The 17,272-nt window shown below is 46.2% G+C and overlaps 2 protein-coding genes across 2 annotated transcripts in view; both read right to left on the bottom strand.

The window, feature by feature from the left end:
- The window catches only part of LOC119382401 (sorting nexin-25), a 47,723-nt gene extending 40,259 nt beyond the window's left edge, over positions 1–7,464 (bottom strand). Inside the window, exon 1 of the mRNA XM_037650089.2 lies at positions 7,328–7,464. The gene's annotated coding sequence lies outside the window, so the exon portion shown is untranslated. The remainder of the gene's footprint in view (positions 1–7,327) is intronic.
- On the bottom strand, positions 2–16,454 carry LOC119381042 (E3 SUMO-protein ligase ZBED1-like). Its single transcript, XM_037649033.1, has 2 exons — positions 15,674–16,454; positions 2–102 (listed from the first exon to the last, which is right to left on the bottom strand). Exons 1-2 carry the CDS (start codon positions 16,452–16,454, stop codon positions 2–4), a joined length of 882 nt encoding a protein of 293 aa, XP_037504961.1.
- Positions 16,455–17,272: the final 818 nt, after the last annotated feature.

Consider the following 17,272-nt stretch of genomic DNA (forward strand, 5'->3'; position numbering starts at 1 on the left):
GTTAGCTGTCGTACCTCTGATGCACAGTTGCGAGACACAGGTCTTGGTATCCCACCACTGTTGTGAACTTGCTAGGTCGCAAGGGTAGCGTGTTGCAGTGAGCTGCAACACAGCCGAGGTCGCACTTTGGCTTAGAAGCTCAACAAGGAGACAAGGGTTTTGGCGAACGATAACAAGGTTATAGCAAGTAAAGTGATTTTGCAGTACACAGCCTGCCAGCTCGACAGAGTCGGCTCAGGCGACTGCCTCTAACAAGGGGCCGACATGGCCTTAAATAGTACACTCCATTCATTGTCTCCCGTCTCCTCCACAGCGGTCGGGACATGGTCCTCCCCCTTTTAGGAAGTCCTCCTACGCAGGCTGGGCATTCACCATAAGCCAACACAGCATGTCACAGTCAAAGACAGTCCAGTTCACACGGGACCGAAGCCAAACGAAGTCCACCTGCGTAGATGAGGCATTGACCACTCGTCGTAAGCTGGCACGGCTCGGTTGAAGAACAACCGGTTCCCATGAAACTGCAGATTAATGGCGTTGGTGAAGGAGACAAGGGTTCGCCAAAACTCTGGCAACTGACCGTTCTTCCCTTGGGAAGAAGGGTTGGCAGGAGATGTGTGACACAACAACATAAAAAATTCGTTTTGAAGCACAGTAAGCTCATTGTTCCTTGTTGCAATGCTCTGTTGCTCTGTCAAAATGCATTTAGGTCCCATGTTGACACAGACTATAATACAGCTGGCCTTATAGGTGTTCGAAGAGGCCTAGCTGTAGACATGGGGCTGCCAACGAAGCATGCAAGGCCACCTCTTCCAGTCTCAGCCTGTGCCCTTCTACTGCTGCAGGCCAACCTAGCGTGGTTGCCGTTTGTGATTGGGCCACTTGTGGGATAGAATGTGTCAGGAGTGGTGGACCTGATCAAGTGTTAAGCTCAGCCACAATGCTTGGTGGTTGCAGGAAAGCCGCATCGTGCAGCCTTTTGTTTCAGCACAGCAGACCATCCAGTTGCTCTCGGGGGACACTCCTCCATGGACCAAGCATGTGGCACTAGCTTGTTGTGCTGCCATTCCAGATTAATCATAACACAGGACGCATCAATGCTGCACTGCCAGCTGAATATCTATTAGGACCCAGGAGCTCAAATAAAACCTCGAGCAGACGCACGTGCGTAATACAGCATAAAATGATAGTAACAAGGTGTTATTTGCAATTGAGAAATTGAAGCCGGGTTCAGATGTACAGAGGGCTGACACACACGTCTGGTGTTTTGCCAACAGTGTACTGGTCTGCTATTGTCCTTGCTTGAATGTCACAGTGACTAAACAGTGCTTTCATGAAACAGCACCTTGCAATCACACTGCCTGCAAAGCTGTACAAGGTGGAGGGCATGCTTTGCTTTTAGCTTTGCTCTTTCAGCCACACACTTTGTGCAGCACTGGCCACCATGCCTGGGCCACGTAGAACCAACTGGATAGCTCTCCCATCACTGCAGATGTTAAGTGGCCCACAAATCAAATTTCTAAACTTGATGATCATGCATGACAGCATGAGGTTCAAAGAGGTTTGCAAACACACTGCTCTCCGACTCTTTTCTCTCTCTGTCCTTCTTCAAGTTTCAAGCATTGCGCCAGATTGAGCAAATTGGTCCCAGATGTTTCAAACACTCCCTTTGAAATTTCTTATAACGTGCAATGCAATGACAGCAACTTGCCAATGTTGTGAATACTAGGATGTGAAAATTGTCTGATGAAGGTGAGAAGGCTGAACACAGTTCACATACAACTGCTTCAACTCACTTCCACCAGTGTCCAGTTTGCACACCCCGACAATTTATATTAGGAGCATCTTGACTAATTGAGGCGGTTTTTTTTCAAAATGAGTCAAATCCATTCAAAGAGAATTTGAGAAAATGGCAAAAATGTGCTATGCAAACTAAATACAACGCTGTCAAAGCTATTCTATGATATGTTTTACATGTCGGCTAGGGGAAGTTTCTGGCCACAATCAATTAAAAAATATGCAGCGGATTTCACCATTATTAGCATGATAACTTTGGATTTGGCTCATATTTAATTGAGACATTGAATTCAATGTGGTATTCTTCAAAAAACGTTATTGAAATTCTGGCAGCGGCAAATTCTTGCTTCGTCGGCGTCGACATTGCTTCTGTTCACAATGTCGTCGACGTCTGGGGACCGATCTCTCGCCGATCTCTTCACTTCCATCAGAATCCATGATAATCCAGCTCCGAAAGGGCAAAAAAACTTGCAGAAACACCCAGAAAACAGGCAGAGCAGTCAGGCTAGGCGGGAAATCACACGGAGGCTTCCACGTTCGCCGAATCATGTGATCGCTGAAGCGCTCTGCTATCAACATACTGGATTTGACTCATTTCGATCCATACAGCGCATGCATCTGGCTCAATTTCGTTTTGAAACGAGATCTGTGATCACATGTAGCTGTTGGTATTTGACCCATTTCGTTCCAATCACTAGGAAAGTTGAGAGAATGTACTTGCCAATGGAGCAATATTTGATCTAGTTTCGGTTTCTGGATTTAGCTTATTTTGAAAAAAAAAAACGCCACAATTGCTCCGTGGTTAATTTATACAAGTGAAATAATCAAACCTCAATATGTATAACAGTCAGTAAAATCAGCACCTTATGTGTTACAAAGATCATAGAGGAGCAGCGCAAAAGACAAGGACAGAAAAAGCACACATACAACCACACCTTGTGTGCCTTTGCTGTCCTTGTCCTTCACGCTGCCGACAAGTTCACCCTGCGTTATATAGAAATATTTCTGATTAAAATTCAACCTTTTATACAGAGTACAGTTGTTGGTTTTTCTTTTTCGACACATAAGGGGCTGCAAGAAATGTCTGTATAATGGGGCATTCCCAAAAGGCAATTCTGTTGAACTTTAGAGCTGATGAGTATATCTACAATTTGATGAATTTCCACTCAAAGCACCGCATAAAATGCAGGTTCAATACACAGAGTTGATTGAACCAAACCGCAGTCTCATTAATCAAAACACCTGCTACACACTGAAAAAATAAAAAAAAAAGGTGGAGTTCCACTTTAAATTCACATGCAAGCGAGGAAACAACCTCAATTAGAGCAACTCTGATCCCGTAGATGTGTTTTATGCCATCGCGCATGATGTCTAAAAAATTGAGCAAGACTTGATAGAAAATGATAAATATTGCTTCTAATAATCAGGCACACTACAATCGAATCTCAATGTAACGAACATGGATGTAACGAATTATAGGTTATAACAAAGAAAATTAGGAATAGCATCGTGTTACAGACATACATTTACAAATAATTATCAGATATAGCAAAGCTGTCAGATGTACATTGTTCTTATCATGAGAAACCAGCATGCTTTTATAAAGTGTCAGCACAGGCTCAACAAAAATTCACTCAACTACTCAAAGCTAAAATTAGTTTTTCTTGCTGTGATGAATGTACTTTGAATCTTTGAAATTGCTTTTGCTGGGAATTTGTCCTCTTGTACTTCAGCGAGTTGAACAAGTTCTTTCGACCCCACGAGTATACTTTTCCTTATTAGCCCTGACCTCAAATGAGAGGGCACTGCCATCTCAACCATTGTTTGTCCTTATCCACTGCTAATGGTCCAGTATTCTAGCCAGAGATTTAAAGGAGTGGTGACAGAAAATTTGTTAACCTCTGTTTTTTGCTCATAAAGGGACACTAAAGAGAAACAATGAATTGGTTTATATTGATAAAGTGTGCTCGGAGAACTCTTGTGTAGTTTATTTCACCACCATAGGTTTATTATCAGAGGAGAAAACCAAGTTCAAAGTTTCATTTTTAAATTTCGCGCCAAACTTTGTAATTCGTGACGTAGAAGATTTCAAAGAGCATTTAACGTATTTTGGCGCCACTGGCTCGACGAAATTTCCACAAACTCATTATGTCAAGTCTCTGGCCCCCTCAGAGGACGATGTACTTCGATTTAACCGATTAGAAACTACGTAGGCCCAAGCAGGCGCCGTCAAAAATATGTGACGTCACGGCAAATGGTGCGGGACTTCCATGGTGGCGTCGCCACCTGTATTTTCTTTTTGCGCGTTTTCTCGATTATTAAGCGTCTTCTCGCAAAAAGCGCGGTGTTTTTGGTATCGTGGAAGACTACTTTACTAATGCGAGAAAAATCGTTTTGCTCTTTAGTGTCCCTTTAACCAATGGCTACTGACTCGTTAATGGCAGCAACGAAATTCATTTGCCCCAGCCCGAGACAAATTTTTAACTACAGTGAAACCTCGGTGATACGATGACGGCTCATACGAATTTTGGGGTGATACGAATTTTTCGTTGGTCCCTGCCAAGACCCATTGGCCTGCAATGTAATAGAGTACGGTTGTTGCGAACCGATTTTCACCCATCGACGTTTGATACGAACGTACGCTACCGCCCAGGTACGAAGAGGTGCTGTCCACGCTGTCGTGGAAGACGCGCCAAGCACGCGCGAGCGCGGGAACGCAATCGTGGGCATGCGCGCCGCACCGCCAAATCGTCAGAATCACGGTGTAAGAAAAACACTTTTCTTACGGTCAGAATAAACCTTCAGAGATGCGTCACGGCCTCCGAGGTTGTGTGCACGAATCTTTGAGGCTCTCATGTGCCTCCGTGTGCCTTCGCGTTTAGATTACAGAGGACATTAGCGCCACGCTTCTTCTTTTTTTTAACGCGTCGACGCGGGCTACTGTCATTGTACTGTGTTTACACATGCCTGCCTCGTGCATCAAACATCCTATGAAAGGTGGACGAGGACCAAAACAAGGCGAGGACGGTCTTGGCGAAGGAGTCAGGCCTCACAACGTCAACATGCGCGACCGTTGAGGTCTCACTTGTGCGGGCACGGCCGAAAATCTCTCAAAAAACATCTCCGAAACCTCAGCGATAACAAGATCATAACACAGGACCGTGGTTCTGTAATTTCGTGGCCTTGACACCGGAGTACTCCAGGCCTTGTGTCCTGCAGTACTCCGGTGTGATGCAAAAAAAATCACAGCATATCCACGGAGTGAATGATGATGAGTGGGCGAAGCTGCGGAGGTTCATCGGTAAACCGTGAATCTTCCGTGAATTCTGCCCAGTACATCATCACCGACGTGAGATCGGGCGCGTTTATACTAAAGGTTCGATGAGTTATGACGACTTGCAGCTCACTTTAATTTTACATGTACGCTGTGAATTTTCATTGTTTAGAAAACCATTGCTTTAGAAAACATCTGGCGTCTTTCGTTAAGTAGCTGGCGTCTTTTCGTTTTGCTTTAGAAACATCTGGCGTTCTTTCGTCTTGCTTTTACAAAACATCTGGCGTCTTTCGTTGGTTTATTTCATCAATCAACGGCGTTTTGAACAAAATTTTTATTGTTTAATCACGCACAGGAGAAATCTCACCAGGCACTACCTTGGAGGTAAACAATGGCTGCTAATGGGAATGAGAGACAGGAGAAGTCGGCTTTTAGCTAACACTTACACTTCTACTTCTACTAACGTTCCCTACTGGAACAGGCCAATGGCTGCTAATGGGGAATGAGAGACAGAAGAATTCGGCTTTTAGTTAACGCGCACGCTGCGGAATTTTTTATTGTTCAACAACGCACAGGAAAAATCTCCCACCGGCACCACCTTGGAGGTCAAAGCGTAAGACTGGTTACGCACTACGACTACTACGACTATGACTACGAGGGACGAAAGGGTGCCGCCTTAAGGAGCTTCGCCCCTAAAAGCATACTAAAATTTGGAAGGGGCTACTGCTATCACGGGTCACAACGCACCTGGTTCGTTATTTAAATACGTGCGTACGGGCTGCATATTTACGAGCGCAGATATGATTGCCGACATCTAAAATCTTAACTCACAATCATTCAGGATTCTTCCTGACGTTGCCGCAGCCCTAATAAACAATAAATGAAAATGTACGCCAGCTTTCTTTTGTCGCATGCTAATTTTCCATGCTTTCTGGTGATACGAATTTCGGATGATACGAATATTTTTGGTGGTCCCATGAGATTTGTATCACCGAGGTTTCACTGTATATGCTCGTATGTTACGTCCGGAGGCAGTTTCATTTTCGAAGAGCACTTGGTGGTCCCGTGACGTAGTCGGCCTACTCATAAACAAATACTATCAGGTGACAGCGAGAGCCAATGACGTCACTGGCCAGCTTCTGCCATGTTGTCAGCGCTGCTGTTTCGTCTGCTGTGTTGAGCGTTGCGAGTGCTTGTTTCCGCAATCATCAAACGACGTTGCTTATCTAGTGCGGTGATGGACGAAAGAGCTGGGAGGAGTGTAAAAATCAGTCAGAAAAGCTCGATTCACTTGGGGAATCTCACCGGTGGCTGCAATTTTGTTCTTGTCGTCATCGTCCAACTGAGGCGACATTTTCCTTGAGGCTTGGAGCAGCCGCAGCATTAGACGTGCTGAAACATTTTTGCTTCGATCATTTGTAAGGTAGCAGGTTGAGGAGCGACGAAGGAAGCAGTGAGATCACAACATTGGAGCTCTGTAACAGTGTTTATGTGTAACATGCAAGTGACATGATGTACGCTTTACTGACTCGTATTTAGATTGGGCAACGCTGCGTTCTCAAGGCATACCAATCCCACGTCGGAACGCCGAAGCAGTTATCTGTCCACTACGCAATACGATCCCGACAGTAGAAAACTTTATTTAGTTTGTCTGTAGACTTCCTAACATTTGCGGATACCTGGTTACCGGAGCTGTTGACGGCTGCAGTAGTAGCAGCAGCCGCGGAGCCCGTAGCGACACCTTGTGGAGTTTTGTCCAACTACAATAATTTTTTTTCTGTTTTCTTCGTCGCGTTGCTGTTCTTGTCGCAAAAAAAGCAACGAGGATACTGTAAGTTGCTAATTATGTCACTGCTAATGCTTTACACAGCATCAGTAAGCGGGCAAGTCGCTGCAATGTTATTTTGTAGGTGTCTGGTTATGCTATGCATCATCACGTGTCACCACCAGCATTTTCCGTCACGTACACGCCTCCAATTCCGGCCAGAACTCGTGACGTACGTTGTTTACAAAAAGGCCCCACTCAATGACATCATCGATTTTTGCTATTTCCGATTCGGCACTTTCATGAACTTCAGAACTCAATTAAAGTACTTTTTAGGCTGTATTTGTGGCTGATATTGTACAGACTGCACCTATATGCACCCATTACTGTGATGCAACAGCCAAATTGTGTCCGAATTTTGGTGCCACCACTCCATTAAAGAAGAACGTCTGCATACTAGTTGAAGCATATTGAAGTGTTTCAATTGGCCTTGCCTGTTTATTGGTTTTCCATAATAGGTCTGCACAAACGAGATCAGAGCACGGCGAAGCAGGTTGAAAACCCCTTGAAGCTCAAAAAGTTCATCAGCGAGTGCATACAGTGGCACAGCTATGTCGTCTTTCTTATCTTCTCGTCTGGAAAGAAAACAATGCAAGCTATTAAATCTGAACATGCCAACAACAAAGACAGGGACCAGCTTTGGCAGCTAAGTATTGACCGGATCACTATACAATAAAGTACTAGAAGAAGCCAAAGGGCATCTACAAAGTGACATTCATTGCTTCAGTTCATACAAAATTGAAGTGTTCAGATGACCTAGAATTTGCTCGAATAATGATTTCGCAGGCACTATTACAACGTTTTTGTTCATACACTCAATTATGGTAACAACAATGTTTGCCATCCATTTCACTATATTATCACTCAATCCATGCGCCATTCATCTCACATGTCCAGTGGCCGACGGTTGGCTACAAGTTGGGAAGCAGTAGTTGGCCAATCTAGTCGGCCATACAACCAAAGAAAGAGGTCGGCCCGTGACTGGCCATCGACCAGGTCGGCAGCGAGTTGGCCAGCGCGCTTGGCCCGACGTCGCCTGTTTACCTTCTGCCAACGCCACCCGGGCTTGGTCGGAACACGAGCGTGGGCCGACATCTATTTTAGATTGGTGCACTATGCGACGACGTGGTTGCCTGGCGCTTGTCAATTTGCCTGTTGTGTAAGTAGCAACGGATATTCCTGCTGCGTTTGTTTTTTTTCTTTTTTTCTTTTAGGCAGGCAGTGGTATGTCGTGAATCGCGGTGTAAAGTGGCAGTTTATGTACATATATATGCCATTAACAGGGGTGCAGATAGAAATATTTTTGGGGGAAGATTGGGGGGGGGGGGGGCGAGGCGGTCAGCCACCATTTGTGCATGTTAATTCGTGTACATACACACATGCAAAATTGAGAAAATTTAGGAGAATTCAGACCCCCCCCCCCCCACAAGCTATGCCAATGGTTGCAAAGTGCGCGTACTCGACAAGCTCCACCGCCGTACAGTGTTCTAGAAGTACACTGTAACCGCCGTGACACTGCTGTGTGTGTAACAGGAGGGGAGCGAACATCCCTTCTTCCTTCGCGTGGTGAACCGGTTCCTCTCGCTCGCGGCAGCCGGTGCACGGGGAAGGCGACAGCCAGCCAACAGACAGAGTGGTGGGTGAGCGGGGATGAACATGGGAGCGAGGGAACGAACGAACGTCGAACACTTCGTTGAACCGTCGAGCCGAGCTGCACGTGAACTCGAACTGGTAGTTGACAGATGAAGCGTGTTCTCTGGCGTGGTCCTGTAGCAGGACCCACGGCTCGAATCAAATCTCCACCTTCGTCAGTGGCGTGTGACTCGAGTCCCTGCTAATCGTCGGCAGCGGTGTACGGCGGCAAACCACCAGCATACGAACGTTCCACAACAGATAAGCCTACTTGTTGGACAGCTCTCGCACCTTCAGTCGGGACCATCTTGCTTTAATCGCGTTCAACCTTTGTTTTGGTGAACCATTGCGTGTTTATTTTTCGAATATTCTGTTTGTGTAGGGTTGCCGCGTGTATTGCTGCGATGATTTCGTGTGTGTGTCACGTAATTGTCATTTCTTGAGAGTGTGATTCGCTTGAGTATTCCTTTGTTTGTGATCAACGATTTCGGGGCGCGTGATTTTATTTTTTAAAGCGAGTGTATGTTTTTACGTCGTCTTCATCTGTGCGATGCCCCTGGCCCGCAGTCGATCAGGCGTGGACCTCATCGTCCGTCAGCCTGTCGAACAACCCGCAAACACACGTGGGTGGAATTGTTGTTGTCGCATCCCTTCCGGAACGAATAGTGCAGGAAAATCAGCCTTTATGTGTAATTTCGATTTTATATGTTAATTGAATTATCTGCACTATTCGCTCCGGAAGGGATGCGGACCCACGTGCGTTTGCGGGTTGTTCGACAGGCTGACTGGCGATAAGGTCCGCGCCTGATCGACTGCTGGCCAGAGGCATCGAATGGAAGACAACGTAAAAACATACACTCGCTTTAACAAAATAAAGTCACACGCCCCGAAATCAGATCACAAATAAAGGAATACTCAAACTAAACACAAGCAAATCACACTCTGCCGCGACACAAACTCGAAATCATCGCGGCAATACATGCTGGAACACTACACTAAGTGAAGAAAATGTGGGACGTGAATAAAGCATGACAGTCCCGACCAAAGTGTGAGAGCTGTTGAAGAGGTGGGCTTATCTGCTTGCCTGACACTGCATAACAGAGATGGCGGAACGCGGAGGCGGTAGCTAGGCAGCGAGCTCACGTGTATCAACGTGAAAGTTTTCGCGCCGTAAGTCTCTTTGTGCAATAAACTTGTGCAAACTTTCTTGTGCCATTTTACGTCGATGTACTGGTGATGTGGTGAACTGCATTTGTGTTCCTATACAGACAATCTTAGTTCACTGTGTGTTTCTGCACTGTTTTGATGTGCAAAATTCTTCAATAAATGGTCAAAAGAATTTTCTGCGTTTTGTACTTGTGTCTGCCGACTTTACACTGGTGTGCAAGACGGGGCTTCCCTCCTGTTGCATGTACGAAAATGTGGCATCGCGATAAATCAAGGCTAATTATTCCTCAGCCAAGCTAGGTCCTACGTAGCTTACAGCTGGCCGTATGCGCGAATAAGCATCGGGCCAGGCGTGGTCCCGCAGTGGCTGGCAACTGGCCATTTCACCAGCCCAAGCTTGGCACTAGAGTGGCTGGCGCCTGGCCATGAGCATATTTTCACAGGGCCAAACGTGGCCCTAGGGTGGCTGGCAATCGGCCAGGTTGGCCATTCAGGTCGGCCCAATGTCGGTGGCCATAACATCGGCCAACCTGAGGCCAGTGTCAATCCCCAAATGTGGGCCGACGTCGGCAGCTGACCTATGGCCGAGGTCGGCCAGGTTGGCCAATGACCTTGGGCCAGCGTCGTGCCGAGCACTTTTGTACCATTGGGATGGCGTGTTTCAACTCGTTGGCCTGCTAAGACTATTTTGTTCGCAGATCGTGCGGTGGCGTGTTTGAACTCGTCGGCCTGCTAAGACTATTTTGTTCGCAGATCGTGCGGTGGCGTGTTTGAACTTGTCGGCCTGCTAAGACTATTTTGTTCGCAGATCGTGCCATGGCGTGTTTGAACTCATCGGCCTGCTAAGACTATTTTGTTCGCAGATCGTGCCGTAGCATGTTTGAACTCATCGGCCTGCTAAGACTATTTTGTTCGCAGATCGTGCCATAGCATGTTTGAACTCGTCGGCCTGCTAAGACTATTTTGTTCGCAGATCGTGCCATAGCATGTTTGAACTCATCGGCCTGCTAAGACTATTTTGTTCGCAGATCGTGCGGTGGCGTGTTTGAACTTGTCGGCCTGCTAAGACTATTTTGTTCGCAGATCGTGCCATGGCGTGTTTGAACTCGTCGGCCTGCTAAGACTATTTTGTTCGCAGATCGTGCCATAGCATGTTTGAACTCATCGGCCTGCTAAGACTATTTTGTTCGCAGATCGTGCGGTGGCGTGTTTGAACTTGTCGGCCTGCTAAGACTATTTTGTTCGCAGATCGTGCCATGGCGTGTTTGAACTCATCGGCCTGCTAAGACTATTTTGTTCGCAGATCGTGCCGTAGCATGTTTGAACTCATCGGCCTGCTAAGACTATTTTGTTCGCAGATCGTGCGGTGGCGTGTTTGAACTTGTCGGCCTGCTAAGACTATTTTGTTCGCAGATCGTGCCATAGCATGTTTGAACTCGTCGGCCTGCTAAGACTATTTTGTTCGCAGATCGTGCGGTGGCGTGTTTGAACTTGTCGGCCTGCTAAGACTATTTTGTTCGCAGATCGTGCCATAGCATGTTTGAACTCGTCGGCCTGCTAAGACTATTTTGTTCGCAGATCGTGCGGTGGCGTGTTTGAACTTGTCGGCCTGCTAAGACTATTTTGTTCGCAGATCGTGCCATAGCATGTTTGAACTCATCGGCCTGCTAAGACTATTTTGTTCGCAGATCGTGCGGTGGCGTGTTTGAACTTGTCGGCCTGCTAAGACTATTTTGTTCGCAGATCGTGCCATGGCGTGTTTGAACTCATCGGCCTGCTAAGACCATTTTGTTTGCAGATCGTGCCGTAGCATGTTTGAACTCATCGGCCTGCTAAGACTATTTTGTTCGCAGATCGTGCCATAGCATGTTTGAACTCGTCGGCCTGCTAAGACTATTTTGTTCGCAGATTGTGCCATGGCGTTTGAGCTTGTCGGCATGCTAAGACTATTTTGTTCGCAGATCGTGCTGTGGCGTGTTTGAACTTCACATGGCCGCACCACTCTTCACAACCATGAGTGCACTTTCGCAACCTGCCGACATGCATATCAAAGGAAATGTATTTCCAAGGGTAAAACCCGACCGCTATTACGACGTCAAGCGACGCTATCACTAGTGACACATGAAATCATCACTTTTCACAATCGTGGAAATACACGTTCGCCACCTGCCGCATGCATATCAAACGAAATGTCTTTCGAAGGGTATAGCCTGATCGCAATTACGACGTTCCAGACGCTATCACTAGTGACTCCATGAAGTCCATCACTTTTTACAATCGTGAATGCACTGCGCAACGTGCCAACATGCATATTCCAACGAATTGTTTTTCAGGGTAATACTTGGTCGCTATACGATGTCAAGTGACGCTATTACTAGTGATCACATGAAGTCATCACTTTTCACAACGTGCATGCACTTTCGCAACCTCCGACATGCATATCAAACGAATGTGTTTCAAGGGGTAATAACCCGACCGCTATTACGATGTCAAGCGACGCTATCACTAGTGACTCACATGAAATCTCACTTTTCACAATCGTGAATGCACTTTCGCAACCTGCCGACATGCATATCAAACGAAATGTCTTTCGAAGGTAATAACCTGATTGCTATTACGATGTCAAGTGGCGCTATCACTAGTGACTCACATGAAGTCCTCACTTTTCACAATCGTGATTGCACTTCGCAACCTGCTGGCATGCATATCAAACGAAATGTCTTTCGAGGGTAATAACCAGATCGCTATTACGATGTCAAGTGACCCTATCACTAGTGACTCCATGATCATCACTTTCACAATTGTGATTGCACTTTCCCAACCTGTCGACATGCATATCAAAGGAAATGTATTTCGAGGGGTAATAACCTGATCGCTATTACGATGTCAAGTGACGCTATCACTGGTGACTCACGTGACGTCACCACCCTGCACAACCGTTAATGAACTGTAGCGACCTACCGACATGCATATCAAACTAAATGTCTTTTCAAGGGGTGATAACATAACCTGATCGTTAGCATAGTCAAGTGATGTTATCACTAGTGATTCAAGTGACATCACCACCCTTGACAACAATGAATGCACTATCGCACTGCCGATATGCATAACAATCGAAATGTCTTAAAAGGGGTACTAGCCTGATCGCCATTAGTACGTCATGTGGCGTCATCACTAGTGACTCACATGCGCACCACCCTTGACAACATGATGCACTATCGGAACCTGCCGATATACATATGAACGAAATATCTTTCAAAGGGTAACACTGATTAGTAGCAATAGGTCAAGTGACATTATCGATAGTGACGCACGTGACGTCACCACCCTTGACAACATGAATGCATATCGTAACCTGCCGAAGTGTATATCAACGAAATGTATTTCAATTGGTAACAACCTGGTCGCTATTACTGTTCAAGTTAGGTTATCACTAGTGACTCACGTGAGGTCATCAACCTTCCAACCATGAACAATCTTTCGCAACCTGCCGAGACGCATATCAAATTAAGTCTATTTGAAGGAGTAATAACCTGATCATTAGCATAAAGTCAAGTGGCGTTGTCACTAATGACTCACGGGACGTCACCGCAACTCTCAACTAGCGTGCACTCTCGCAGGCTCCGACATATCCTGCCGATATCAAGCCTATATCCGCAGCCGTTTAGTCATGCCACGTCGGCATTTCGCACAGTGTAGAACCAACCGCCGCTGGCCTGACATGCAGACATTACGTTATGTGTGTTCACTTTACCGATTTGTCATCTTGGTGGTAATGTTAATTGTTACTTCAGCAATGATAGACGTATACATAAAAACACCAATGGAATTTCTGATTTTACCACACGCATTTATCCTATCGTTAACAGTATATGTAAATTTAGGAAAGTGAGCCTCATAGACGACCGTGGTTGATAGTCCGCTTATCGCCTAAACGGCATTTGAATTTAATTGTACCAAGTGAATGGAGGACATGCCCAATGAGTACGTTTTTACGTTTTAAGCCGATATGCTGTTTCTGAATTTAGAGTATTAGCAGTGCTGGTTTACCGTACGGTAAGTACGAAATCCCGTACCGTCGTGGCGGCACGTAGCTGCTTAAAACGTTGCAGTTGTGCGTACGGCAGCACGATGAGATTATCAGAGTGGCTAATAGAGGTTTTGCAAACAGAAAAAAAAACAGCGTAGCTTGCACTGAAGGCGCAATGCTAAAGAGACTGTGGAGCTGATGGGCACATAGGTAGTCGTGGCAGTTGTTTTCCTAAGTTTCAGAAATTTTTCTTTCTTTCTCCCTCTGTTTCTTTTTCTTTGTGTTTGTGTACGTCATTTGCCTCTGTTATTTTCTATGTACTTGTTTCTCTTTCTCGGTCTTCCTGTCTTTATTTCCTTATTTCCTTTCTCTCTCTTTCTGTATTTTTCGCTTCCCCTATCTCTCGCTTTCTATTTCTTGCTCTCTCGTTCTTTGATTTTCTCTCTTTCTCTTTTTTTCTTCTGCCTTTCGTTCTCTCTATTTCTCTCTCTTCATATGCTCTGCTTTACTCTCTTCCCTCCTCCGTTCATTCCTCCTCACCATCACCTCTCTTCTCCTCACCTCACTTCACTTTCCCACCCTCTTTACTATACTATACAATACAAGGTTATGCTGTGCTCTGCTAGCGTGCCTGGATAGCCGAGTGGTAAGACGCTCGCCTTCGGATCGTGAGTACGCGGGTTCGAATCGCCTCGCGAAGAAATTTTCCCCCTAGAGTTTCTCTCTGTCTTTATCTTCATTTCTCTTTCTTTCTCTTTCTCTATGTACTCGTTGTCTCGCCCATCAGAGTTATTGCATCCCGCGCTGTAGAAATCGGTGCACGTGTTCAGCGAGCGAAGCAGAAGATGAAGAAGAGAACGAAGAGAGCACGTTCATGATGATGATAGTTTTCGGTTCGGGACAGGCAGAATACGGCCGGCTTAAACAGCTCCACTGTTGAAAAAACAGCGTGGCGACCAAGCTATTACGGTATTACCGCATTTACCGCGTGGTAAAGCGGCGCTGATAAAACACCCTTTTGACTCAATGATGCACAAGGTTTGAGATAAAGCGAACGAGCGATGAGTCTTTTTTTTTTCTTCTGAAATATGCGGCGACCATCGAATCACGAAAGGTGCATTACTTCTTTTTGCAACGCCATAAGTACGTAAAATATTTTTTTCAGACTTCTTGATGTAAAATGTGAAGCGCGAAGTTTACGTTCGCTCGAGAAAAGTGGCGAAGTGCACAAAAATGTTCCACGATATGCAATCCGCCTGGTTATGTTCTTTCCTGCCACATACAAATATTGGCATGATGAAAAGTACTCGCAAACTCTATGACATCTTTAGAAACGCACATTTATTTGTTCCAATTCGCTCGCTTTTACAGATCTAAATACGCCTTATTTTGGTATAAGAACACCAGCGAGCTCACATTTTCCAGTAGAAGGGAGCTCCGTTTGGCAGTGATGATATTTCCAGCCGATGAAAATACGCGCTCCGAACTTGCGGATGAGGCTGGGATGCACATGTACTTTTTTTGCATGTTCCGCAAGCCGTGGAAATTTGGACTCATGGTCCAAATTTCAGTGCGTCATTTCAGTGCGTCCAAGTTGTGTCCCATCTGAGGCTCTGAGAGATAAGCGGGGGACAGACGGTCCGATTTTCCATGCGATCCGACGGCCGACGCCGCGGTGGGAGAGAGGGAATGGTGGCTGTACGATGCTATGAAAGGTCACCAATCCGGTTTCCCCTACGCCGTGTCGGACGTCGAATCGCATGAAAAATCGTACCGTCTGTCTCGCCCCTATACGCTTCAAACTGAGCTGACAGACCACTAACGCGAGGCTGTGCATCGAACAATATGTCCAGTGCTGTTGCTTCGGTCTGGGTAGTGTCTGTCCCGCTTTGGTCATCCGAAGTTGCCAAGTAGTCAAGCATTTCTCGAACATTGGCACGGATTGCCTCACGGGCGCCTGATACCTCATACTGGAGGCTTTTGTACCTTGGATCGAGAAAAGATGCACTCTGGCGTGCAGACACCGATGTCGGTTGGGCGTCCCAGTCCAAGGAGAATCGGCGAGATATCTCCAGCCGAATTATTTCTTTGAAATTCTCGACTAGATGGTCGCCAGAGGTCTGAGGCTCTAGTTTTTTTATTAAAGCTTTCATCACTGGCCGAACCATGGAGACAGGGGACACTCTGTCGCTGCAGACAATGTTAGTTGCAAGCTGAAGAGGCTGAAGCACCTCACAAAGTTCACTGATGACATTCCATTCTTGCTGACTGATCTCAAGATTCTGCACTGAATTTGCCGTGACAATTGCTCGGTCAGCAAGAACATTTTGAATGGCAGGCCGGTGCCTGATGAGCTTTGCGAGCATTTGGTAAGTAGAGCTCCATCTTGTCGGGCAGCTTTGCGTCAGGCGCTCTGTTGGTAAGCCGAGCAGCTCCTGTCGCCTAGTCAACTGGTCGCTGGCGATGGTCGAATGTCTGAAGTGGGCGACCAGTTTTCCGCTTTTCTGGCAGAGGCCATCGATTTCCTTGTCGGACAGTGCCTTCTTGATGCTCATGTGGAGACTGTGGGCAGAGCAGGTCACGTCATTCGGCTCTAAAATGCCTCGCAGTGCATTGACTGCTTTAATGCCGTGATCAGTGACAACAGCCGTCACCTTGTCATCCAGCTTCCACACCGCGATGACTTCTTGCATTCGCTGCATGATATTTTCTCCCGTGTGCCGCTCTTGCATTGCCTCCGTTGCTAAAGTGAACGCTTGTGACTTCCACTCACTGTCCAAAGTGTGCGCAGTCACTGTGATGTAGGAATCTTGCGCCCTTGATGTCCAGCAGTCTGAGGTGAGCGCAACAGCTGTAGCTGAGTCAATCTGAGATGCTACCTTCTGTTTCAAGTGATCATGCAGAAGTTTAATTCGATTTTTCAGCTTAGCATTAGAAGGTGTCTTGTAGCTTGGCTCCACGACGTCCATGAAATGCCTAAATCCTGTACTGGTTGCGAATGCCAAAGGCAACTGGTTGATAGCGATCATTTTTGCTAGCGCCTGGTCAATATTCTCCTGTCTTTCAGCGCGCCTCTTGTGTCGTTTTCGTGGCTTAGGTCCGCAACGTTTATTGAATTGTTTACTTTGAATTAAAATTTACTAAGTCTAACTAAAAAATTGCAGTATTTATCTGACATCATCGAATACCTACCTTTCATAGGTAATAAAGAGAAGCAGGCAAATTTACATACTTAGGCAGAACGCTTTCCGCGAAATTAATATTTTTCATTGTTACTTATTGCGCACCACTTTCAGGACGAAGACTGAACCACACGAACACAAGCGCAAGTGCAGGCAGTCAAGAAGTCCCAGAAGGAGCGAGTACAGAATAGAGCGAGAAAGGGAATTTTCGTAGGACCGCTGCGAAACCGTACTCGTCTCCCATCGCCTGAAAAAGATTGGGGGTCGTGTCGGAGTGCAAGTAGTTTTTACGGCACCCCGTAAGTTGTCGTCACTTTGCAACGCAAGAAAGGAGAAGGTGACAGGAACAAGTGCTTGCACAACTAACC

Source organism: Rhipicephalus sanguineus, chromosome 2, assembly GCF_013339695.2.
Source record: "Rhipicephalus sanguineus isolate Rsan-2018 chromosome 2, BIME_Rsan_1.4, whole genome shotgun sequence".
Classification (NCBI taxonomy): Eukaryota; Metazoa; Arthropoda; class Arachnida; order Ixodida; family Ixodidae; genus Rhipicephalus; species Rhipicephalus sanguineus.

Excerpts from the sequence above, each read along its gene's own strand:
- LOC119381042 (XM_037649033.1), bottom strand. The coding sequence starts at position 16,454 with ATGCAAGAGCGGCACACGGGAGAAAATATCATGCAGCGAATGCAAGAA. Across the intron at positions 103-15,673 it reads GTATGAGGTATCAGGCGCCC|CTCACTGCAACACGCTACCC; the intron begins GTGAGGCAATCC and ends GCTGTGTTGCAG.